The sequence below is a fragment of the Anser cygnoides genome, chromosome 9 (genome assembly GCF_040182565.1).
Source record: "Anser cygnoides isolate HZ-2024a breed goose chromosome 9, Taihu_goose_T2T_genome, whole genome shotgun sequence".
NCBI classification, from domain to species: domain Eukaryota; kingdom Metazoa; phylum Chordata; class Aves; order Anseriformes; family Anatidae; genus Anser; species Anser cygnoides.
Window position 1 is genome coordinate 25,140,961 of NC_089881.1, and position 26,506 is coordinate 25,167,466.

Consider the following 26,506-nt stretch of genomic DNA (forward strand, 5'->3'; position numbering starts at 1 on the left):
AAACAAGAAATGCAAAATCAGTATCATGCCAATAATTCTGAGTCCTGTCCAGCTTTATCTCTGAGAGCATGAGGCTTTGCTCTGTTTCGTCACCCCAGGAAAGTGATACCACAAGAAAAAGCACAAAAAGCACTCAGGACAGTTAGTCAGACGAATAAAAATAAAAGTAAAATGCGTAATTCTTTCCTCATTGGCAAAGAACTGGAAGCCGGCAGTTTATTTACGTGGAGAGGGAAGGAGAAAATTTCACAAACAGATAATCAAAAATAAAATGAGGACATGATATTCTGCCTAAGCATTTGTTAAAGTGAGGGGCTGGGGAAGGGGATGAAATACACAGTTTTCTTTTTTACTTTCCTTCAAAGAGTGAGTGAAAAATTATTCTGCACAGCAAGAGAATCACATGTAAAATAATTCAGAAAATATATTGTTTCCTTTAAAAGCATCTTGCTCAACACTTGATTTCACATTTTCATTCCTTAGAGATTACCATTCGTTGCATTTTTATATCTCTGAGTTCACCACCTTGTGGTTTCGAAGTACAAACAACTTCATAAATATTACTCAGAGCATTAGGAAAAAAAAAAAATCGGGCAGATTCATGTTCCTCCACATAAATGACAAGTGAATAAATACAAGTTGTATGGGTGACTAACTGAAATATAACAATCCCATTTCCTGGCACTATGGAAATATCAGCATTGCCGCACGCAGAGGTAATCAATACTCCGTAAATGCAAGGTAAAGTTAATATTGTCCCAAAGCCTCAATGGCCGAAGGCCAAAGTTTCAATAAAGAGACGTTCTAGCTTTGTTAAATTTTTACTTTAAGATATATATATATATATACACATATACCCACGACAGGTAATATGCATATATCGCAAATACTTCTGCCTGCAGTTCTTACATGCTGTTCATCTACACTGGAGACGTGTCCGTGTGTGTGTTTATGTGCCTGGAGAGAGCCAATGCCCCAGCCCAGACCCAGAGCGGGGAACCCTCCCGGGCAGGGTGCGGGGCCGGGGCTGCAGCGATGCCCTCCTGCCGCCCTGTAAGTCCTGCTGCGTGGCGCCCGTCAGCACCCTGAGCCCGACCTGCCCGCAGCAAAGCAAGTTCGGTCCTGGGCTCTGGGTGCTTCTGTTTGGAAAGGGGAAAAGGAGCAAAGGGGTTTTTTTTGGAAATGACCATGTGTGAGCACAAGCGTGTGGGGGAAACATAAGTTCTGAGAGGGTTCTTACCAGAAACTGCGCTTTGCTTGTATCATCTTGCACTTACGACTTGTTTTATTTATGTACAGACATCTGTTTAGGCGAACCCTCAATTACGGCATCCTCTTAGCACCTTGCAGAAGGGCAACACAACAAGAATCAAATCGCAGTGACGTGGGAAGGCTGTGACCTTACCTCTCCCTGCGTCGTCAGGAACGGAGTTCCCAGCAATGTCAATGCCTAAATTACCATAACTGGGCATATAAACCATGATTTCACCGGGATGAGGGAGGCAAATGGCACTGCGCTGAGCTGCTTTGGGACATTTCTTTGGACTTCACGCATGCGGATACCTTTCAGATCTATAATGAGTCATTTGCTTTATTTAAACAGAACCAAAGTCTCTGAAGGGGAAGCTGATCTTCGGGAAGAGCTCACACCACACAGACACCTGTACTGGAAACTCTTCTTTGTCTCTTTGAATGTTCCCAGCCCAGGAATCAGCCCAAGGCTTGTGCTGGCTTCTCTGACCCCAGGCTGCCGAAAACCCTTCCCGCTCAGGTGCCCTGTGCCCCAGCACCAGCTGCAGCTCCTTTCCTGCCCCGCCTGGGCAATCCACACCCGGCACAGAGGCTGGGTGAAACCCAGCTCGCTGTTAGGGGTTCCCCTGCACATCCACTGCTTCTTTCAGTTCCTCTTTCCCACCTGTTTCTGTGCCTCTAACTGCTTGCATTTCCCACAGATCTGCTCCAGGAGCCTCAGGGTTTGATAGCACTGTCTTGCTAATTCAGCCTACCTGAACATCTCCGAAGCACTGCAAGTTTAAAACAGGTTTACAGGCTCATAAATACTCATGTACACCGCCAGGAAATAAAGTTCTCAAGTTCTTCACAGAAGGGAAACTTCTTGGATAAATTCTGTTGCAGCAACACACGGGAGGTTTTTTTTTTCAATATTGAGTTCCACTGCAAAAGGCTGGCAGCAATAACAGGACATCCCGCAGCACTGGGTGAGAACTTGCCTTACAAATAGCAGTTATGAACCAAATCCTGCAAACGCAACGCCAAGGGATGCAACCTTTTATTATGATCTCAGTCAAAGCCCAGGGTCTGCACTGTAACCATCGGATGAAGTCATAATGTAGAAGAAATTGAAGAGGAAAAAAAAAAGAAGTTTTCTTCTTTTCCCCTATCTGGAAAGTAAAGGCTTTTTCTTTTTTTTTTCTTTTCTGGAAACGTGAGCAGTCAGTTCATGTGACATATCTACAATGTGAGCCACAACCACAACATATTCAAATAAAATACAGCAACACAGTGAAGTGATGTGACACTTTTATTTCAAATATCTACCATCTAACAACAAATGCCAAGCACACTGCTTTGTAAAATTATAGGGAAGTAAAATGGAAAGAGAAAACTGAACTCAGGAAAGGGAACAGATAAAAATCTTGCTTTCGAGAATGATGCCAAGTAACAACATCCCATCCCGGCCCCTCTACAAGACCTGGCAAGTTTGCTTCCCTTGGCGAGCTGTGCGAAATCACACTTCTTCCAGCTTATAGTTACACTCTTAACAATAAGTGCTTTGGGACAGGCTTAGCCTCTGAGAGCTCCAGGCAACTGCCCTGGTAACCAATTTACATACAACCCACCAGTGAACGAACTGACTTAATTTATTTGGGGCATGTGCCCCTTGGAGTCTTACCAGGCACCGGTAAGCACTGTGTTATTTTGGATGGCTTTCCTGCGCTGCATGGGAGTGTTTACATCGCTACGAGAAGAGAAGAAACAATTAGTGGTTTTTTACCTCCTTAAAACCTGATTTTTCTAGGGAATAAGGTGGCCAGTAGATTCTTCAGAGGTGAGAGGGGTCGAACAAATGCTCTCACATCCCAGCCGTGCTCTGGTGCGTGCTATGCAGGGCTGGGACCAGCAAGCCCAAGGCGTGCGTGCTTCCTTCTCCCCTCCTGCAGCCAAGCTGCCAACAGACACAGGGCTAATCTCACAAAGGAGCCAGGATCTTTTTTTTTTCTTTCTTCTTTTAAAGAAAGAAAGGAACATTTTGCCATGACATTTTTTGTGCCATAAACTTTCATAGAAAGTGGCACTGTCCTCGTTCGCTCCTCAGCCCGGAGCAGCACGTACTGCCCAAGGGTTACGTTTTCTCCAGTAATTTAGTCCTGGATCCAGACAGGCACCTCAGTGGGACTGAGGGTGTAGACCTGCGTGTCTGGGTAAGATTTAGATAAAACAGTGAACAACTATACAGATATTTGTGGACAAATATCTACTGAACAACAAGAAGAAAACAGTGAACAAGTAGTCACATTGAGCAAAACTCTAGCTTTGATAGTAAGGTGTTGAAAATCTGCACCATGTAGGAGCCAAAATTTTCCAGAGTTCCCATGCATCAAAGTCACACTGCAAACTACTCAGAGCTCCTCGTCTGTGTACCCATTTTTGCCTGGAATCTGCTTTTGCAGGTTTTCTTTTCCCTTTAAAGGCTGCCTGTTTCTGTGCCTTACGCTACTCTTCGTGGTGAGCACTGATCAAATCGCTCTCGGTGTATTAGCACGCTCGAGCAGCCCCGTCACGGTTATTAAAAATATTACATATGCCAAAATATTTTGACTGAGAACGTGAAAAACATTTACAGCATCCAGAGATCCCTGTCTGCTGTGAGCCTTGTGAAGAACAGGCTCAAAATAAAACTACATCGGTGGTTATTACCACTGCCAGCCCGCTAATTAGCTAATTACCAAAGCAACCACCATGACGAGGAAGGTGCGGATCAGCCCAGGCAGAGCGGTGGCATCAAAACGCCCAGGGTGAGCGCTGGTTACTTGCTCCTGAGAGTTACTTTGTGCCACAGAAAAGGAAAGCAGAGCCGGGAATCCCAAACTCCTGACAACGATAATCCCTGCGAGCCTGCAGAAGAGGCTTTGAGCCTACGGCGGAGCAGGAACACACACTCCAGGTGTAAGCTTCCAGACTTTGCTCTCTCCTGAATGTAAACTACAGCAGAACAAAACACCTCGATGTAAACTTGCTCTGAAGTGTGACTCTTTGTATAGATTTGCCAAAAAGGACCGTCCTGTCTCCATCCCTAACCGTCCCAGAATCATTTCAGCTTCCGCTCTCCTTTCTCCTAGCCCTGGCTCCCCATTTACTGCACTTTCTGCCTCACAAGCAGGGCCAAAGTTTCTTACAAAAACCTGAAAGAGCAGCGCTCCTCTCAGCACGTTTCCGGCCTTTATTCCCCAGAAATATTTCCCACCGGCAGCCTCACGCCCAGCGTCCTTTCGCTACAAAGCCGAAGCGCCGGGCTTCTCAGGCAGATAACGTCACAAGCGTTACGCCCGGGAGATAACGTTTCGATCGCCGGCTCCGGCCGTGGAAGGCATCCAGCAGAGGCATGCAGCCCAGCAACCTGCCCCAAACACCGAGTGCTTCCAGGACGTGGGAGAGCAGCGCTGCGATCGAAACCAGCCTCCCAGAGGTCCTGCGGGACTGGGAAGAACTGATGGCTGACTGACCGCTCACAGCACATGTCTTCAAGGAAGCCAACAGTGAAATAAACGGGGCAATGAATGGGCTCAAAATGTCATAATCGGCTCCCCGGGGCCAGGGGCACCCTGAGCCGCAGCCTACGGCAGGTTTCAGCCCCCACCACCCCGCCTGGACGCAGCAAGTGCCGCAGCGAGAGTTGGGGCAGGGGGTCTGTAAGAAAAGAAACAGCATCCAGACGTAAATGACTCGCTGCCGCAGACGATTTGTTGATTCTGTAAGAAAATCTCGGTGCTGTTGCAATGCTTTCCTCACTCGTGTGTGCACTGGCTACTCAGCAAATACGGATTTAGCAACAAGGCATTGTTAAACTCAGATACACTCCTCCTTCAAGATTGACTCTGTACACTCACTATTAATAATCTGCCACCACACTCCTGCAGTTCCTCTTAATTAGCACTCAATATTGCCCCCAAAGTGACAATTTACTGTTGACACTGTAGTCTTAGGCTAAGCCGTAGAGCCTGACAAATGGTGGTCAAATCACTAGTTAAAAAAAAAAAAAAAACAACATGCCAAGTGCTCAAAATTTTAGTATAACAGCTAGGGAAAGGGCCCAAATGTGGAAATACCATTCCTCAAATCCAAGCTGGTACATCTGAGAAGGAAGGTGGTTTTAAAAGTGCGCACTGTGCACAGCCATACGTAGCGCGTTCCCAAAACCGAGGCTGGGAAAATGTGAAACTGGCGTCTGCCTGGTGCTGCAACCCTCGAGACACAGCTTTAGGGAACATAAAGATACTAAAACAAGGGAAGCAAAGATATTCCTCTTTCCAAATGCAGGCCCGAATACACAAAACTGTGGGAGTTGCGTCTTTTTTGTGTCTCCATGTCAACCCGCAGCAGGAAATCATTCCTTGGGGGACACCGAAAGGGTTGCTTTAGTGGTTTGTTGGGAGGTTGTGTGTTTGTCCCTTTGTTTGTTTGTTTTTTTACTTTACACCCAACTCGGAGTCCAGCAAAAGCAAGAGGAAGATTCTTGCGGACTTTAGGCCTTCAGTCGTGCCTTTCTGTGCACCCTAGTTATTAATGTGTATTTAATGCTTTTAATACACAATTACTGCGGGCCCTGACCCTGCGGCTGACAGCACCAAGACGCGCTGGCATCCCTAACAAGCACACAGGTGAAAAGTAAATCACTCAGCTTTAAGATCGGGTGCTAAATCACCAGTCCCAGTTTTATGATGTTTGCCCTGACAAAGCCGTGGCTTTTCCTGAGATAAACAATCGCCTTTGTTGTCAGGAGGTCAATCAGCCAGGGACAGGCTGCACGACCTCCCCGGGTCCGTTCCCATCCCACTGTCTGTAACTTTTGGTGCTGATCTTCCATCATCTCATATCTTATTACACAGAACTGCAAATTTCTGTTCCTCAGAAATTTTCTGTTCTCTACCTCATTTCAAATCATCTTTAATTTAATCTCAGTGACCTCCCTTCACGATATGTTCTTCTAATTGGGTCCTCTCTGGATCAACAGTCTGCTTTCATAAGTGAAATATTTCTGTCGAAGGCCCCTCCATTTTAGGTGGCCTAATTATTGCAGTTAATTGCTTCAGGCCTAAGAAGCAAGTTTTCAAGCCAATGTCAAATTTTCTCTGCTCCCTCTAAAATGCTGCCTTCACTGCAAACACGAGGTTGTTTGTTACATCCAGAAGGCTAAAAACCAAGTCATTAAAAAGAAATACCTAAATCATAACAGCTGCATAATCTCAGCATAAACTAATCTTTTCCAGTAGGTTTTTGTTCTTTTTACAATTGCAAGGTTGCATATGGAAAAATATTTTTATTTGTCTTCAGCAGAAGTTAGTAAGCGTGTCTGGTTTGCAACATCACTTGTGAAAGCAAACGGGAGGCATTTCCTTCTACCTTTGTATGCACTACGTCCCTCTGAGTCTTTTCTTTTGCTAATTCCTCAGCTGCAATTAAACACGTGCAGATTTGAGAATTCGCTGTGTCGCTGCAATCAGGTCCCCTGAGCAGCGCCAGGGTCACAATGAGGCACTTGCACAACGGAGGCTTTTTTTTAAACAAGGTCACACTTCGTGGATTTAATGTTACAAAACCACATAATTACATCGGGCTTCACCTAGAAGGCTGCATGGGAGCCCTGCACGAGTTACACCAGGCTAAATCTGAAATCTTCTGCGCTGACAAATGGTCAGAATACACAGAGGGGATTGCACGTATGCCCATGGGGGAATACGGCTAAAAAGTACCATCCTCCCCGTTTTTGCTGTCTCCAGTGATGTATTACTAGGCAAAACTAAATTGCTCTCACAAGTGCTTTATAAAATCCTTTGCATTCTCCTCTCTGTCCATTAACGCATTTTGCCTTGCCTGCGTTTTATCTGTGCAAACTTGCAATTGCAATCTGCACATGGCTGAGCGCTGACTGCTGAAAGCACCCAGCTGCTATGGGACCACTTTATTTTTCCCCATCTCTGTCTGCAGTTCGTACATTATGGCAAAGTTAGAACAGTTAAAAATAACACGTTTAACCTCCCAAAGACAGCCGGCAGAATATGGCGTAGCAGAAAACACAGAAACAGGAGCAATGAAGGAACTGGCATTCAGCTACCCAGTGTAAATCATGGCTGTGTTACATCGAATTACTTTGGAAAATACTTTAACACGGTCAGTACAAAGGTCCAGTTATTAAAATTAAAATTGATTTGTCATTACATAGAAGCCAAAAGCATATAGACTTCTTAAAACCTAATATCCTGCTTCTCACAAATGTGGAGGAGAAATTCAGGAAGTATACAATCAGTGATGTTTTTATTCAAAGTGCGCATTATTAGTACTTCACCAAGTGTTCGTTAGAAATTTAGCTGGAAGATGTTACTGAGAGAAACCTGCTCTTTAAGATTGGACTGCGTCTCTCATAGACAGCAACTTATGCATGCGTTTAAAAGGTTTATTTATATTGTGATGAGATATCATCGTACCCTTAAAATGTTACCACTCAAATATAAATGTTCCTAATATTGATAACAATTACCTTATTGAAGGGGCTCACAGCACCAGGATCCAGTCGCGCAGTGACAGTGACACGACACAGGTTTTGCCAGGGGAAGGAAAAGGACTCGATGGAAATTGGAGGTCATCAGCACTTCCCATTATTGTGCTTTAAATACGCTCAGCACTCGCTCTCTTGCCATTGTTCTTCACGTTCACCTTTGGAAGCAGGGTCAGTCAGAACTGTTTAAAACAAAGTCAAAAGAAAATTTCAGTACGTGCTTGAGCCATCCGCATGGAAAACGCTGCAATTGTAGTCGTACCTTACACAGAAGAAAGTAAAAGTTCTCCCTCTCTTTTGTTTACTCGTTCATTTTCTTCAAATCATTTTGGAGATTGTTGGGACCAGACCAAGCATGGAATACCAGTCTTGGTTAAAAATTACTGGGACAGGTGGATGGGATAAGGGATTCAGGAAGGAAATCTTAAACACGGTGTTCACAGCAGTGCCTCAGTTCTGTGTGTTACAGCTCTGTGTCGTGCCCATGTGGCAGGGTGTGCTGCCCATGGCCGTGTCACAGCTCCGCAGCCCAGCCCCGTTCCCACCTAGCAGCAGACCTGCTGCCGATTTCCAGCGGAATCGCATCGGGCTCTTAAATTGGCAGCGGGCCCTTTCGTCCAAGATGTTGATAGAAACACCTCAGCACGTTATAAAAGCACCTAGTAAGTCATATCAGGCAGGGCAAAATCCCCCAATTGTGGATGAACCTTTTCTTAAAAATATTAACAGAAGCATCCTGAAGATAGCTTTACCTTGTAACCCTAATGGCACATCTCGTGCTGACATTGATTCAGTACAGACACCGGCATTAACCCCTGCCCCCCGCCAAAACCGAACGGCAGAGGGCTTTGTTTTATGCATCGCACGCAGCCGCTGATCAGAACCTCCCTCATCCCAGGCTTTCATTGCTAATGCATTAGTGTCAGCAGGAGAACCAGAGCTCTTCCAACAGAAAATGTCAAATTTGCATCTGTGAAATATAAAATATTAATCTGGTTTCTGCCATAAATTGCATTTTCTTAAAGCCGTGGGAGGGTATCAAACCAAAATCCCTGACATTTCACTTTGATTTAGTGAAACAGCAGAATAATTTCCTAGATCACATTATAACCCCTGCTGGAAGGAGCTTAGCTAATGAATTAGTGGCTTTTAGTCGGTGGTAACAAACACGGGGCTAGAAGGACCCTTCATCGGGTGACAAATAATGTGTTCAGCAAACTGCAGGAGAAACCTGGTGACTGCTCCGTGCCTTTATGGCTCAGCCCTGGGCATGCAAAAAGCACAACAAGCTGCCCAGTGACTTCGCCTTTATGCGAGATGTCAGAGTGACTGCAGCTCTGTGGTTCGTCCTGGGGCTGGGCACAACCGTCTCCTGAGCTATGTTAACGCGCCGATCATTACCAGATAAACTGATTTAATGTCTCATTCCCCATCAGTAAAGTATCAGTAAAAATCCATAAAATTGTTAGAGCTTGACTTACCAATCTGCTGATGTGTAAACTTAGAGACCAGGCTGTGGAATTCCAAAGCAATCTCATAAAATATGGAACATTTGAATATATCGAAGGCTCATTATTCCGGAACAGAACAACTGTTTAGACTATACTTGACATTAAACACTTATTTTAATTTGCTATGTTTCTCATAGAAGCTCATAATATAAAGGAAAAATACCAAACATTAATACCTATTTGAGCATTTTTGACCAAATGCACAAGAACATTTTTTACGATGGCATGCAGAGAGAGGCGAGGATGCAAATGGTCAGTTCGCTGTCTGCTGTGATGGGATGCGGGTCTGCAGCACTCAGCTCGTGTCACTGGAGATCTGCCAGGTTACACAAGTTCTCTTAAATTTAATGGCACTGAAAGTTGGAGGACTTTCTCCTTGTAGTCGCTCCAACTGGCATTAATGTCTCTGAAAATTACTGGGTAGTGCTCCTCTACTGCTCTTCACACACTGTGTTTTTGTTGAGCCTTTTATTCAGTCTTATTATGGGATCAAAGCCACTGCTGAGGTCATAGCTTTCAAATCTGACTTGGATTTTTTTCAGTATAAACAGTGTTTAAGAGACTATAATGCTCATGAGAAGCACCACATTGGCCACTCTGAAGTCTGCGCTCTGCAAGCGATGTTGTTTCTCCATGTTTTCTTTAATCCTCAAACCTAACAGAGAGATTTCCATTTCGACTCCACTATCATCCTGCTGGTTAAACCCAACGGCACGATGTGCAGAAATAAACACAAACAGTTTTATACGTATACGCGAGGAAATGAGTACGCATTTGTCAAAACAGAATGACTAATCGAGTAAAAAGTTCATTTTCGTAGAAGTTCTGGGAACGCACAGTGATGCAGAAAGGAACAAAGAAGGAATTATCCCTAATCAGAACCAAGAAATGAGATTATCGTTAGATGGAGCAATGGGAAGGAAACTGCCATGGACCAGCCGGAGAGTGCTGAGAGAACAAACTGTTCCTTAGCACATAAAGGAGTAATGTATATCTGAATTTCTTAAAGAAAATTATGTTTTTATTCCCTATATATCTAATGCTCAGAGTAAAAATGAAGCTCCAGTTTATTTTTTAAGCTGCACAAGTAGCATCTGTGATAACCACATAGGTGCCTCCCAGTGAAAAAACATCACAGTATTGTGAGATGAGTTTAGAAGGTCCTGATGAGAAACCTGCCTTTATTCAGGGTCTGCATCAGGACTGAATCACCCGGAGTTACAGGGAACACCGTAAGAACAGTAAAACCAGGGACGTGTCAATTGTCACCACGCCATTACACTGATTACAGTGTTTCACTTTGAGTATATCTTAAAAAAAATAAGTTCAAAATTCCTTATGTGAATATAAGACTCCACATATGAATCAACCGATCTCTGAAATGTCTCCCTGCAACAAACCTGTATCTTTCTTCTTAACGGAGAATTACGAATAAAGTCTACTCATTTTCCTGTCAAAATCACTAACTGACCTGGGGAACCTTTCAATGAGGAATGTTTGTGTGTTTCGTCTTTGTTCTGGGAGACATCAGAAACTTTGGGGAAGAAAAAAGAATGAGGGTAGGCTTTCGGTCTGCCCAGCACCGTCTGTTCAGGATGACTGTAGGGCTGGCCCCGGCTGTGCCTCCACCAGTGTTTTGCTCATTTTGCCTTCCGATCGTACAGGTGCTGGACCTGCCACGTAGGCACCCCCTGCTCCTGGTGAGAGCGGACACCTGGAAATGCTCCCTGCCCAGAGAGCAGCGGTCACAAACCTGAGGAGAAAAGGGAGGACAGAGTGAGCAAGACATGAAAAATGCGTTTCCTCTCAGCTCCTACCTCTGCTGGATCTTTTCGAATACGTCACCTGCAAGAAGACGATTTGTGATGCAGTGTTAAGGAATCCGGTGTAAGAATTCGCTCATTTGTCCCCACCTTACTTAAAACACTAACTGAGCCGTTGTTCCCTTATTGTGCAAACATTTAATGCCTTGTTTAAACATTGAGCAACTAAACAATTCAAAAATGATTGTTCTGTTGCAATGCTTATTTAACAGTGACATACACCGATTCTTTAATAAAACAGTGTCAGAAACGCCTGCGTTTCGAGGTGATTTTTATTGCTGTCAGCTATGAGGTAAATGTTAACCTCAAACAAAATAAAACCGTGTGCGTGAGGCGAGGGGTCATGACTTAGCATCCACCCAGACCTGCCAGGAGGAATTACACACGAGCAGTGCTTTTAGAAGCTTCGTTTTAGACTCCATCTTTCGGAGATCTGGAGCGCTGTCTCCGTGTCTCTGGAGAGGCAGGAAGGCTGCAAGAGCCGCACAGAGGGCAGAAAGAGCCCCCAAGCATCCCGGCTCTGCCCAGCCTTTCGGCTGAGTTCCTCCCGCGGTGACCACCAGGAGCACAGAGCACTCAGTTACCTTTGTTCTTCTATCAGCAATACTTTCGGCTTTAAATGGCTGCTTTAATTTCCATGTATTTTTGAACAGGCCCGAACATGTGCCCAAGATCCGTTCAGTTTTTAGAACTGTGATTAAGAAGCATTGTTCATTGTTTCTGCTCACGCTTGTCTCTGTAGTGACTGTATCTCACGGGGCATGTAAGGGGTGTGCTTGCTGGGGCCAGTCTATAAACCGAGATTTCTCCCAAGCGTGTTAATGCCATACATGTTCCATAATCAAAAGAAAATCTAAACAGATTAGCAAAACGTTTTGTACACCCTTTTAATGTTAGAATAATAGTAGCAATAAGCTGCAATCATTTACTCTCCCTTGTTGTAACATACAGCCTTTCACTTTTCTCGGGTTTAAGTCATTTCATATTTATTCCCATTTTCCAGCACAAGATGATTTCTGATTCCATTGTTTATGTCTTAAATTAAGATATCTGCTGTAAGCTCCTCTCCTTTCTCAAGCCCAGCAACCCCTAGGCAATGTCCCTGCCAGGAAATACCCCGCAAACCTTTCCTGCTGACAGCCCGGGCAGCTTACCCCTCTCCCAGACAGACTCCGCAGATGCTGGCAGTGCAAGGCGTGTGGCATCAGTCTGCACACTTGATCCTTTACAAAGGTTAAGAAATTAACAGTAGCTGTAAAAGTGGTACATCGTAGCTTTGGGACTATTTCCCAGCGTAGATGACTTTAAACGTGGTCCTATTATGAGGTACACCCTCAAGAAAATCCCAAAGAATTGGTGATGTGTATTGCCGTAGCCACCTGCAATAGTTAAAGATGCAGCCCAACGATAAGCAATTTCATGCTGAATTCCCCAGATACATGAGATACCACCATTAAATGAAGAGGAAAATGGATCCAAATTGCACGCACTTTCTGTTACTAGAATTGATGCTAGCACATCTATATTGCAACCACTGTTCGTATTTTGGGAAGAAATGTTGCTAACCTTGGGGAAGACAATACAAATAGTGGCTAAAATCCATTGACACAGTAAAATCCTATAGTGTGCTTGAGAATTTCTGCGTTCTTCCTCTTTCACTAGGTTCACAAAGTTTTTTCTGTATTTAAATGTTTGATGGGCTGTCAAAGGTATTGATCTGATACACTAAGGCTACAGCAGATTGCAAGAAATGCCACATGGATTCAAACAGCTGGGCAGAAGAGAGTACGGTGGGAGATTAAAGGTGATTTACACCACCGGACATAGCCTCTGAACTAGAGGAGCCTCCAAGTCCTGATGGATAATTCACTGGAGAAGTTTGCCAACAGCACAGGAGCAGTTAAAAGAAAACGCTGAAGCTTACTCCTGACTCTGAATTTTAGAGGATATTGGCACACATTTTTAGGCAATACACAAAATACACAAAACAACGCAAGCAGATAGCATCGATCAATTTGCATATTTTGGCTAGGAGGGATTATGGATTATTAGACCTTCTTGACTGACACAGATATCAAAATCCCTCATATTTCAAGCGTTATTCCCCTGTACTGACCCAAACAACTTGTATTTAAGTAATGAACAGCTTTCAAGTTCTTACACTTTTCTTCGTATCCCAGCTCCAACAGTTCTGGTCAAAAACAATCCCATAAATTTAATGGGAGAACAAGTCAGAGTCCTTGAAGCCAATAAATATTCACTGTGACATGAATTACCTTCAACTCCTTTCTCTCATCTTGTTTTTTTTTTTTTTAGTTCCCTATGGAACTATTACAGCTACACTGCAAACCTCCTCCTAGTCCAATCAACACACATTATACACAGGTTTTTAGAAAAGTTTTTTACTATATGCTCACTTAAAGTATAGAAGGTGTCACTTTGGCTTTAACATTGCCTCCCTTTTCGGAAAAATACAACACATATCAAGAATTTTAAGCACTAACATCTGCAGGAAAACACGGTCTGAGCTGAGTCACATACACACAAACCGCTGGGAAAAGTCTGCTACCTGGATGTGCAAAAATGGAAACTGTTGCTTGGGACACTTAATATATACGTTCATCTTTTAAAAAAAAATCTTATCTATGATCAGAAAGACCTAAAAATAGTCAGAAGCCTTTAAAACCAAATTTCCCTGAAAAAAAATGAGCCACACTAAAAATGACATACATATTTTTAAGTCTGAGCTTAACCATAGGCAAGGTCAGCCTAGAAATGCATTAAATGATCAACTATTAAAAGGTTTATTTATCGGGGGGAAAAAAAAAATAAAAAGAGACATTACACAGAAAATAAGGTCTTGTGATTAATTATTGAGAGTAAAAATCAAGATGTAGTTATTGATGGTGTAAAAAAAATGCTATGCATAATTCCCTTAAAATTAAGTAAGAGGGCCATAAAGAGCTTGTTTTTAACTACAGCAAGACACTGAAGTTAGAACTAGAAAAGTTGCAAAACAAAATAAACTGAATTTTGTCCAAATTCAGTGTATTATATTACAGTCATCTGTTAGTGATTATGAGCCAGTGAGGTCTGTTGTAAAATGCTTACAAAGGATATAGAAATAGTCTTCAAATATGAAACAAATTAGGAATAACTGGCCTCTAAGCAAGTATTTGATGTATGAAAAAGATGGTAAGAAAACGAAAACCTCAGAACGCTTTTTAGACCAGCTGCCCAAAACAACCCTCGCTTCCATTTCTGAAGGGCCCAAGTCAGACGTGACATAAGCGTGATGTAAACTACTGCACAGCGTTGACGCTGGGAAACCTGCCATAACGTACCGTTCGTTACAGAGGAAAGAGTGAGAGGGGGGTTATTAACATGTAACTTACACCACCACCCTCCTGTCTCAACCTGGACCAAGTGAACCGGGATGAGAGCTATAAAGATATAGAACAACAACTGCCTGCGCCACGTTCCAGCTAACTAGAGTACCTATACCCCTTCGAGTTGGATCGCTAGCTTCTGTTCTCTCTGTTCAGATACTGCACACTGTAGAGCTTCATTTTCACCGTCACCAAAAAGCCTGAAGCAAACGAGCAGAGCAGAGCTTGAGGCCTGCCTCTTACAGGATGCACTTTCCACCTTTAAGGGCCCCATAACTTCCCTTACAATAAGGGCTTTAAATACATTTTCAAAATTTTGTGAAAGCAGCAAACGTCTGTGTTTGTTTATATTTAGTTAGGAACACGTCCCCAGCCCTGACCTAGACCTACTCAGCATTTGAGCTTTTATTTTTCCAAGTCAAAATGTTTTTAAATTTGGAGTCATATTAGATCAACAGCAAATTATAGCAACATAATCTCTACAGCAATTTAGGAAATTGCCATGGAAATTCCTTCTTGTCCCTGCTCTGTGATACAGGTTTTCTGTCCGTATTGACCCCAGATCTCAGTTACTCACAGTCTTTGTTGTGCTCTGGAGGAAGGAAACAACCGTATCACTGACAGGGATGCTGACAGAGAAAGCAGGAAAAGGAGGAGAACATATGAGGGAAAAGGAAGCACATAGGAAGTTAAGGATGGGGTCAAAGCCTCAAGGCTCAGCACTGAGACATCAGGGACTTGCAGGCTTTTCCAGCATTAGTGACAAAGGCCCAGATCTACAAAAGGTAATTAAAACTTTTACCTCATATTTAGGACTCTGAACTACCACAAAATCCAAGTCACCAGAACTGTGAACGTGAAGCCTCTGCTGGTGGTTCTAACTTCTTCCCTTGAACGGGAACAGCTGTGGCACATGAGCGTACTAATGCTGTGTGTTGGAGAAGGCACCTAGCAGTCCTAACCTCCTCCCTGCCCACCCTGTTACGCCTCTTGCACCAAAGCTTTTCTCACCAGATATCCCTGCTTCACGCTGTGGCTCACTGAGGCCTTTCAGCAGCCTGCAGTCCCTTTGCCCAAGTGACTTCTCCGCTGCTCGTCCTACCTCCGGAGCGCTGCTGTGAGAAGCGAAGTGCGTGAAGCAAGCTGGCAGCATCAGGAAACAACTGGCACTGCTCAGGCTCCCAGTGTCAGCTAAGGAGACTGATGCTTTGTATTTCGTTTTAAAAGTAACATCTGAGTTGTCATCGCAGTGAAGATAAATGAGGAAAGGCTGGAACGTGGTGGTTTCCTCCAGCTAAACAGAAAATATTGGAGACAAACATGGCAAGTGTTCGCGTAAGGAAATAATTTGCCTGCTCCCTCTGCAAATTTCTATAAACATTTCCCCAACCAAAATATATGAAAAATGCCACTTCTCTCTGAAAAGCGGCAGAATCACTCCAGATATGAGATTAAGTCAAGCAGTGCGTTGTGAAACCAGGAGAGGTGGCAAGTTAACCAAAAGTTAACCTTTCTATATGGGATACAATTCTGGTGCAGATGAGAAATCTTCTGCAGGTCACCAAGCACACAAAATACCTCTTGCACCTCAGGAAATCCCGGAGTTGTAAGTGGTGAGAAGCTGGGAGTAATCCTGGGAAGCGTCACCTCTTCTTCCTCATTCCTACAGTCTTCTCTGGGTAGTCACTGCCAAAGGACACTGGGCTGGGTGAACTCATGGCCTGAGTCTGCCAGGATGGCGATGTGTGTAACTGCTTCTTGTGTGTCATTCCCAGAATTTTTCAGCTGTGCCTTGGAGAGACGGCTTCAGGGTGTCTCTGAGAGAGCAGGTTTAGCTTTTGGGAAGCGTAGAGTAATAACGGTGGAGACAACAGGTTTTTGTAGCACAACGGTCTGTATTTGTTCTGCTATCTGTCATTACAAGTGTTTCACGCATGGTACTTGAGAAGGGGGCCGCATCACACCTTGGGGGGGGGCATTCGGGCTGGGGGAGCCTGAGGGGAGCCCCGGGGGGCTGCGGGGAGCCCTGCGGCCCCCCGGCTGCCCTCAGCCCCCTCAGAGCTGCCAGGCGGGCCGGAGCAGGTGGGAGGGCTGAGGGGAAGGGGAGTAGCCGCCGAGCCCGGACTTTCCCCGGCGCTTCCCGGGCGGGGAAGGGAGGGCGGGAGGCGGCGGGCCGGGCCCCTCTATTAGTACCGGCCCTGCCGGGAGCCCGCCTCAGTGCTCAGCCGCCGCCTGCCGGGCACCATGCAGGGGCTCGGTGCCGCTCTGCCCGTCCTCCTCCTCCTCCTCCTCAGCGCCCAGCTCCCGCGGCCGGCCGTGGCGGAGCAGCCGCCCTGGGCTCCGGGCGTCGAGCGGGCGCTGGACCCCAGCAGCCGCCTGGCCGTGGGGGCGGCGCGGGTGGCGCTGCACAACTACAACTTCCACGCCGCGTCCCCGAGCGGGCTGCGGGCGCTGGGGCAGGTCCGCAAGGCCACCGTGAAGGTACCGGCACCCCCGCGGGGCGGCGGAGGGGGAGCGGGGGTGGCCGCGGCTCCTGAGGAGCGCGGGGCGGGAGCGGGGGGCGCCCCGCAGCGGTGCGCTTGGAGGGCTGCGAGGGCAGAAAGCGGTGCCGGGAAACGAAAAAGTAAAATAATAATAATTATTGTAGGAGAATGGGGCGGTGGGCAGGAGCGGAGGCGCCCCGAGCTAAGGCGCTGGGCGCTCTCCCGCCTCCTCTTCCCCTCAGGGGGCTCGGCGCGGCCACGTCCCCTCAGGGCGCTGCTTCTCCCCTCACAGGGTCAGGGCACCCGGGTCCCCCAGCAGGGAGGGAGGATCTGCCAGAAGGTCATTAATTAGCTGCCTGATGACTTAACTATCCCCTGAATTCAAGCCCCATATGCTGGTTGTGAGAGCTCTGAGTGGCCCAAGCTGGGACCCGAAGCACCACAGCGCAGATGGGAGGGGGAAAACTGATGCATGGGGCGTGCTCCTGAGGGAGAGGGGGTAGATAAGCCAACATTTTCAGCTTTCTTATCCTTTATGGTTTTCAGCACAAATTTGACAAAACGTGAACTACTGCATAACAGTTCGGATTTTGTGTATTACCTTGTGTAAGATGAGGCTGAACGATAGCATTAGCCACGTTACCTGTCTGGGAACGCCAGTGAGGTGTCCCGGTATAGATTTACCTGAGACCATAGCCTGTAGGTAGCTTACTGTGCTTATCATCGCTCCCAAATGCTTTGGTAAACATACAGCTGAACAGATGCTGAAGATGGATGTGCTAGTGTGACGTTTCATTCTTCCTCTGAACTTGCTGCAGAAATCAGTGACAGAAATTGACTACAATATTTGACGCTTCTCTTGAAACGTACCGGTGGCCCTTTTGTATTTAATGGGCACTTTACAAGGTACCATGCATGCATAGATACATATTTACACTTACAGATGCTTGTGCCTCTTTTAAGCACAACAGCACTGCCTCTGGGAGCAGCGTGTGCTGCTGGAGCACTGCACTTCCCTTGTAAACCGACGGGTATCAGAAGGAGGTGGTTGGTGCAGATCCTCTTTCCAACCCCAGTGTAACTGGGTATTTGCGAGGTAGTTTCAGCTGGAATGAGGGAAAAGGAGTTTCTCCACCTAGCATTGCCTACCTGCCTTTTAATACAGGAAAGAAAAAATTGGTTCGTTATGGAGAAATGAAATGCCTCATTATTTCCTCACAGTCCTCGATGCTGTAGGAGCTTGCTGTAACCGATTTATGCCGTTTACTTCCCTTTTTTCTCTGCATACTCTGTAAAAACAAGAGAAGAAACACTGCAGACATGGTCACTGCCTTGTTTCCTGTCCTCCACTGTAAAAAATGAAAAGAATTTCCTGGAAGGAATGTGCTATCTAATGTGAATATAAGAGACAGAAATATTGTTTCTTTTCAAGAAGGCTAGTTACCTATTTGCTAATATATTATTGGATCTAGCAAAAATAGGATAATTTTATTATTAAATGTAATCATGAGCATTGCACTTAAAAACAAACATTGTTAGCCCACTGACCAGTGAAACCATGTTAATTGGAAACAGGAGTGGAGACAGTGTCCAGGACAGTAACTCTGCTAGATGTGAAGGATTTTTCAAGTTCAGATAAAAGGAGACTTCAGTGCTTTCCTCTTCTGGCAAAAAGTAGCAGGCGTGTGCTTAACATGATGGTTCCTACCTTGCTATTGGTTGCATTTTTCTTTCTGTCCCTTCCCGTCAATGTGAGAGTTTTTTAATTAAATAAGTATCTTTCAGTGAACAGCAGCATGCATCTCATGGAATTGTTGACAGTTGTGCTTTGAAATACATATTTGAGAAGCATTAGTGCGTGGCAGCTGAAGATCCTAGAATTCAAGAGAGAAACTTTCAGAACGCTGGCTCCCCAAAACAGTCTCCTGTACCCCTGACCTGGAAAGCATAACTGCGCAGTCAGGTCGGTGAATCAGCGGGTCAGGTGCAGAGGTAATGCCGGGTGATCCCTTGACTGAACTGCAACCGCTTAAACTGGGTTACAAATAGAAATTTATGGATGGAAGTCTCTCTTCACAAGCTCATCTTGATACAAGAGAGTGTAACGTCAGGACTGTGGTCCCGATATTAGAAGTCAGTTAAAAGGTTTCTGTGAATTCCCAGCTGTCAGGACCCCAAGTTAGGGTGGGGAAGGTTAGATCAGTGGCAGGGTAGGTAGGTTATCTAGGAAAAGCAAAATACTGAGAGGCAGAGGAAAATGGCAATCCTTGCTGGCTTTTCCCTCCCCAGTAGCCAGGGGAGAAGCCACCTGAGCCGGCTTGCAGGGGCAGTGGAGGGCTGCGAGGTGGGGACCCCCCAGGACCCCGTGGCAGTGTGCAGCAGCAGTGCCGGCTGCGTCGTGCTTTGGGGTCGGGTGAGCCCCCTGACCCCGGGAGTGAACGCAGGCCGGTGGGCTAACAGAGGAGATGGGAATGTGCAGCAAGGGGTGAGAGGGATCGCCCCTTCCTGTGCCAGCAGAGGGTTAGAGCAGTGTAAACTCGTTGTCAAACTGCCTCCCTCAGGACCTGGAATGAAACTGCTCTTAAATAGCTGCTCTGGCCTTTACAGTACTAGAAATCTGCGATGAAAGTTGCATTAATTTTGAGCCTGGTAATAAAACAATCCCGTGACCCAGCTATTCAGTGGAAAAATGAATTACTCACTTGTTTTTTCTTTTGGATGCTTTTATCTTCGGCTACTTTCAGCCTGCCATCATGTCATGTACAACATCCCTCAGCCCTTATTTAATTCACACTATGCAACAGTTCACAGTAATGCACTGTGGGGTGATAGTGAAAGTAATTGTGGAAGTGCTTTTTTTTTTCTTAGAAACTAGAAATACGTTTGTAAAAAATAAAACTATTTCATGCCAAATGTAAGATCTCCCCGGTGAGAGATCAGAAGCTCTCAGGTATGCATATCCTATGTATTTTAGCTGCGTGGTGCCACTTGAAAGCTTCCTAGGTGAGCAGTACTGCTGTGGTGGTGGTGTTGAAGACAGAATACCCACTCCAAAACCACACAAGCACAGAATTGTGTGTTCTTTTTTAAAGTAATTGTTTAACAAGCCATTAATCATGAAGAGTTTTTAATCTCTTCTGTTGAAGAAGAATCAGACTGAATACAAAGTTCCACTGTATCTTTTCTTTATTAGCATGATATCAAACAAGTGAAATGAAACTCCTCAGATATTTTGTCAGAATATGGTTACTGTTGTCAAAGTTATCAGAGCTATAAAAATTATTATTTTTTCTTTAGTAGACAAGGCAGGTGAAACCAGTGCAAGGGAAGTTATTTTGGAAGAAAAGTCGAACACTTTTTTTAATGACTGAATATGCTGGACTGCAAAGATCTGACCTAACTATAGAAGAGCTGCTGTTAAGGACCAAGTCCCTGATGTTGTAACTGGGAGCGTGCAGTCTGGGAGCTGTACTGTGCCGCTTGAGGAAGAGGTTCAGCAGGAAAACCCCTCCATTATCGTCAGTTAATCCAGAGCTAAGCTTCTGCTTCAGGAGTGTCGTAGTCTGACTGACTCTATTTCAGGTTCTCTTATCTGTAGTACTGATGACAAGAAAAGGAGTAAGCCTAGGTCACTGTGCTTAAAAATACCAATACTCGATCAAATGAAGAATGCTAGAAAAAAAAAAAAGCTGTAGTAATAACATCTTTTGGGTAGCTTTCCAGTAATTAGAGACTTAGACTTAACCGCAGCGATTACGAGATTAGACCCTTTTCATAAACCTGCAGTTCAGAAAGCTAGTTTTTACCATTTTGCTATGCTAAGATTAAAACTTACTGTATTAACATGTAAAAACCTGTCATTTTGACTTAAGACTAAGTAGATCAGGACAATGTTTTAACCAGTGCACAAAATGAGGGCAGGAGAGAGGGGCAGAGAAAAGGTTATAAAGGTCTGAACTCATCCTCCGTTTTTCATTCCCTTCACGGTATTACGTGGCCCAACTCCAAACTTGGCTCTCTTTAAAGAGGAGATTTCCCGAAGGTAGAGCAAATGACTAAACCAATTTTTCCTCTTATCTGCAGTGCCTAACGTGTATGTACTAAAGGCAGGTGCTGGGCTGATGGCCTTGCCCTGTAAATGAAACTCTGCTAACAGTACGCTATTAATGGCTTTGTGGAAGAAAGTATGAGATAGAACACAAAGGGCCAAGTGTAGATAAATAAAATACGTGCACATTTCCTTTGGATTCTAACTGCCAGCGTTGTGCAAACAGCCAGAATGCCCCTCCTGTTTACCTGAAGAGTATTGTCTTTAGAAAAGAGATCAGACTACCAAACAGAGGTGTTGATTTATTGTTGTTTTTAAGATCCTTTTATAAAGGTTATTTATTATTAAGATCCTTAGCGTTCGCTGTTAGGATCAGCTCCGTGGCCCTCACCTGGCCAATTTCGTGGCATTACAAGGCCATGAGGTAGCCAAGGCACCCTCAGGTTCCCTCCTCCGTGCTCGTAGCACACCTCAGCGAGTTACAGAGCGTAAGACTACAGCTACCCTGTGGGCTGACTCCTCTCTTTCTCTCTTTCAGAGCATCCCAGGAGTTGGTCAGAAGTGTTACCTGCAGTTCACTACCGAAGACTACAGAAGCAGGGTAAGTTTGCAGTCCCCCCCGTTTCCTCTTACTGTGTGCATTACATGAAGTCCAACTCCTTCAGAACAAAGTATATTTAAGGGCTTCTGTAAATGGAACTTAGGCCTTACTTTCATGGCTGTACCTTCCCAGCACGGGCCGTGGTTTGCAGGCACTGCAGTTAGCTGCTTTGCTCACTGCCTGCAGAGGCTGTCCTGCCTATGTCACATCAAGCAGCCAAGCTTCTGAGTCAGACCTTGTGGTGATCCAAACTCAGTGTCACAGTATGGTCCTCGTTATCCCGTTGTAGCTCCTGTTGTGTCCACGCACCAAAGAGAGTAAATATTGACAGTTGCTTCGTTTTTACTTATAACTCTCTTTCCATTCATTCTGTCACAGTTGTCGCTAGCAATTTAACTATAAGCATATCTCTTTCTATTGCACGCTTCTTATACAATTCAAATTATATTTAGAATTTAATCACAGAATCATTAAGGTCAGAAAAGACCTCCAAGATCATCTTGTCCAACCGTCCCCATACCAATGTTACCCACTAAACCATGTCCCTAAGTACTACATAATATGAAGCATTTTTGTTTCAAGGCAGAAGTATCATACAATCAAAGTCCCCATTATCAGTTAATATTATTTCTTGAGAATTTGCAGATGAATTTCCAAGATGACTTGGTGCATTTCTGCTACATTTTAATTATTATATTTAAAAAAAAATCAGTTTAGTCTTGTGGTTTTAACTTCTTTACCTTTCTGGAGGGAAAAAAAAGATATCCTTCTAAAGGCTTTCTGTGACCTCTGTATAGCTTCATACGAAGTGTCTCATGTACTTAATCCATACATATACTTGACATGTTAATGCCAAGATATTCTTTTAAGAATGTGTTGCTGGTAAATAAAACATTAATTAAAGATAAGTTTTAAATTCTACCTTTATAGGAAAATGCTGGGAGCTGCCTTGCTACAGTCTTGTATCCGAAGAAAAAGTCTCCGCCTGCTGTCAATATCAAGTGCATAAACACCAAAGACCAGAAGCAAATCCAAGAAGAGGACAACAGATTATACCAAAAACTTAAGCGCCAAACCAAACCGATAACTGGAAGCAATATTCCAGGTATGCTCCTCCAAATAATCAGCTGTGTTTCATTTCACATCAAAGAGTTTGGACACTAGAGGATACAAACAAACATGCGTGTGTTTTAAAAAGCAGAAACACGCAGTGGAACCCCAAAACTATAAAGCTATCAAAACAACTGCCTTGCCAGCAGTTCCTGGGGAGAAAAAGACCTTCCATGTTTAGCAACGGTGGGAGTCACCACAATGTTGTGAGGGTGTTCTGGATTTAAAAACAAGACCATGCAATTTTACAGTAAAGTGAATGCAAAATGTCCTCAAGTAGTATCAACTGCCTCAACACACACCTTCCCCAGCTGTGGACAGAAATTCACAAGGGACGACCAACAGAATTTTTCCATCCTGGAAACCAAGCGCCCTGCTCTCTCCATTCCTTCAGGTGGCAATGACCTCTGTTGTTGTGGACACTGGGTTCCTCACCTCCCCGTGGGGAACCTGTGAGTAATGTCTCTTGGAAATTTTCACTTCCATCATGCTCTCATAGTTCTGTGGTTGCAGTAGGTTTAGCACCAGTTCATTCTCCTCCCTGTTCAAGATTGTAACGTGTCTGAAAAAAGAACCAATTCGCAGGCGTAGTACTATGCCAGGCAAAAGTGCTCTGTGGTTGTTGGTTTTTCTGAGGAACAGCCAGAATTAATCATTTTTATATTACTGTCTTTCAGACAGCTTTGGAAATATTGAACCTGCCCTTGAGCCAGTGTGGGCTTTGGCTGTTGCTGGCAGCAGCTACATGATGTGGGAGAAATCAACAGAGAAAGTGGGTTACTTCATGACACAAGTCAAGTCTGTGAAGCAGTGGGTAAGTGAAGTGGAAATTCCACGTCTGCCTTGCAGAAGCTGACAGTCTGTCGAGCAGAAGATAAAACGGCTGTCAGCAGCCTCACACACTGCAACGGGTGTGATTCTTCCAAAATCCCAGCGGCTTCACAACATACAAGTATCTCCATCAGAATAAATTATTTTGCCAATCCAGGTTTTGGCAGAAAAAACTTAGTCATTTGGATAAAATTTGGTCTTCCTTGTTCGCATGAGTGGGTCTGTTGGCTTTCTGCAGGTTTAATCAGGAGACAATTTGAACATCTGGTCCTGCAGTTCATCGGCTCCACACTAAGTCACTCCTGGTGCTGTCTGCCCTTCTAGCCCAGCTTACGTGGAGCATCAGTCCAGTTAGTGCTCTCTGGTGCACGTACCTTACACCTACAGCACATGGGATAGGAGTTCCCAAAGCTTTGTTCCTCTCATCCGTGATCAATATACAGTGTGTTCAGTTGTTACTCCCAAGTCGTATAGAATGGCATCTTTCCAAAGTTGATTTCAATAGTCAGCCAAAACTCTCAAATTTATTTGACAGTTAACTCATTTCATTTCCATCTGTGTAAGCCTCATTTCATGTCAGGCTACAGCCACACTGTAGTTAGTGCCTTCAAAGTTCTTACGCAGTGAGTGCTCCTAATTCCCCTTCTGTCCATATACAAGAACCTGTCTTACTCCAGCCAGCTACCATAAGTGAGCCCTATTCATTTCGCTCCCAAAGCAAGCTAACTGCAGTCAAGTAAATCAGGGTAAATTCTGAACTTCACCAATATAACTTGTGTTCTTGTTTGTTTGTTTTCCTTTACATGTCCAGATGAGGAAAGATGATTCCCTTGAGTTTGACTACGTCATCCTGCTCCATGAAATGCCAACACAGGTAAGAACGCATATTCAGATAATGCCTACCTTCACCAACAGAAAAGCAGCATGAAGACAATAAAAGACAAATATTTTACAATCTGTTCTCCAGGAAATGATTTCGTGTCACATGCGCCTCATTTGGCTTCCTGGTCACCCTCTGAAAGTGAAATACACCTGTGATTCAGAGAATCATCGGCTCGAAGATGGATCTGGAATGGAATCTGGATCGGCTGCTGGAATTATACGTGAAAGGGAAGAAAACTTTTAAAAGAGATTGTCAGCTTTACGCACATATTAAATAGAAAGCCTTTGTGTTAATAGGCCTGAAGTTGTGGTAATTCTTCTATACGAGTCTCACTACAGTAAATTTCACTACAGGAAATTCGACTGCTTCCACTAGTCTGTTTGTTCCAAAATGAATATATTTCTCTAAATTCATGTTCTAGAGATCTACCTAAAACTTTGCTACTATATATATATATATACAGATAAACATACACAAGTTGATTTTGTGTCACCAACTTACTGTTACTTATGGTAACATAGTTTGTGAACAAAAGTAATATATTTGGATAAAAATCTTGAGACAAGTGTTAATCTGTCACTAAGAAATATTTGCTGACTTTTTTTGAGGTAGATATATGCTGATTTTTAATTTATCTCCAATAAAACAAATACCATTACACATGGTGGAAGCTGGGTTTTCTTTCACGATGCTGCTGACCCTAATTTTCCATCTTCTCCCAGTACAAGGCACTTGAAAGGATGTGGATGAGTAGAGGCAGCAAAACCTCTCCCCACAAAGCCACCCAGAAGCCAGTAACCAGCACCTCCCCTGTCCTAGTCCTGCTGATGCACGGCTCTTCCCTACTCTGTAAGCTTACATAAAAAGAAAGTTTCTTCTCTCGTATTTGTGAAGTCAACTCAAAAAATATTGGTACAAGAAAACATGTTTTGTCATCTTGCCACATCTCTCACCAGTCCAGAACACTGCCAGGCAGCGTTAGTCAGACGGAAATTGGGAATGTTGTCTTAGTCTGTTTGCAGTACAGATGCAATCCTTGCTCTTACCTTCAGGAGTTAACATGAAGGCTCTATCTGGGGGATAGTTAGGCTGGGAGACCTGATAACCCCCCAGATTCAGGTGTTTTACACAGGTGTATCAGTGCCCGATATACTTCTGCTGACAAGCTTTTTGTATCAGCACATAACAGCCATTACAACACATTCAGTGAAGCAGCATTTTACATACTGAGTTTTCTTTTGTCCTAGCAAAACATTTCTCATCAAAAGCATGAGATCAGAGCTTTTAAGGGCAACATTAGTTAAAAAAACTAAACAGTGATAAAAATATATTTTAGAATTAAAACAAGAAAATAGCATAGGTTTTGCACTTTGGGGCTCTACTTCAGCAATGCACTTAACCACAAGTTTAATTTCCTTACTGTGTCTTTGCCACTCTCTCCATACCTAGAACAGAGGGTCATGTACAGTCAACTTCCCAGACCAGGATTACTTTGATTCCATATGAATAATGCAACTTAGGGCAGTTAAGCACCCGCACATACTAACTTCTGGGCAAGCAGCAACCCTGTTGGAATACAAAGGCAAAGGCAAAACTTCTACCAACTTCTTTAGGGCCAAGATTTCACTCAATGGATCAGAACCTGAAATGACATAGTTTGCACTGAAGCAAATGCCTTGGTTAAGTCAACGCAGACGGTACCTGTGTTGAGGCTTAGGCTGGTTCACAGTGAATTCTTTACACACACACACAAAAAAAAAAGCACAGCATACGTCGAAGAGCTCAACTACATCACGTATACTACAAGTGCTACCTAAAATTTGATTGAAGTTAAAAAAAAAAAAACACATGAAGAAATAAAATCTCCAAACTGAAGCTATTGCTAGTGTTTCTTCCCATTCCTTCGTCCACCGTCCCCCACATCCAGTAGCCTTCCCGCCTGCCTGTAGATTTTTCTCCCTCATATTTAAGTTCAACAGACCTCACCGTGCCTCAGCTGTCCCTACATCGTGCCTGCAACCTGAGGCTGTGG

The 26,506-nt window shown here is 44.3% G+C and overlaps 1 protein-coding gene and 1 long non-coding RNA gene across 3 annotated transcripts; one reads left to right on the plus strand and one right to left on the minus strand.

Moving 5' to 3' along the window:
* Window positions 1-2,529: 2,529 nt before the first annotated feature.
* LOC106043563 (uncharacterized) lies at window positions 2,530-16,711 on the minus strand. 2 transcript variants are annotated; one of them, XR_010833667.1, is made up of 4 exons: window positions 15,530-16,614; window positions 9,277-11,059; window positions 7,778-7,977; window positions 2,530-4,929 (listed from the first exon to the last, which is right to left on the minus strand). It is a non-coding gene; the product is annotated as an uncharacterized lncRNA (long non-coding RNA). The 2 variants fall into 2 exon arrangements; XR_010833668.1 differs by lacking the exon at window positions 2,530-4,929 and having other exon boundaries at window positions 5,480-7,977; window positions 9,483-11,059; window positions 15,530-16,711.
* Window positions 16,702-25,134, plus strand: RARRES1 (retinoic acid receptor responder 1). The gene is made up of 6 exons (XM_048059531.2): window positions 16,702-16,999; window positions 21,588-21,650; window positions 22,581-22,755; window positions 23,438-23,574; window positions 24,403-24,465; window positions 24,559-25,134. The coding sequence occupies exons 1-6, from the start codon at window positions 16,763-16,765 to the stop codon at window positions 24,715-24,717; spliced, it is 834 nt and encodes a 277-aa protein (XP_047915488.1). The 5' UTR covers window positions 16,702-16,762; the 3' UTR covers window positions 24,718-25,134.
* Window positions 25,135-26,506: the final 1,372 nt, after the last annotated feature.

What these genes read in the sequence shown, in the direction of transcription:
- RARRES1 (XM_048059531.2), top strand. Translation starts at nt 16,763, where the DNA reads ATGCAGGGGCTCGGTGCCGCTCTGCCCGTCCTCCTCCTCCTCCTCCTC. An exon ending in TCCGCAAGGCCACCGTGAAG is followed by an intron (nt 17,000 to 21,587) that starts GTACCGGCACCC and finishes TCTCTCTTTCAG; the next exon opens with AGCATCCCAGGAGTTGGTCA. An exon ending in AACTGGAAGCAATATTCCAG is followed by an intron (nt 22,756 to 23,437) that starts GTATGCTCCTCC and finishes ACTGTCTTTCAG; the next exon opens with ACAGCTTTGGAAATATTGAA.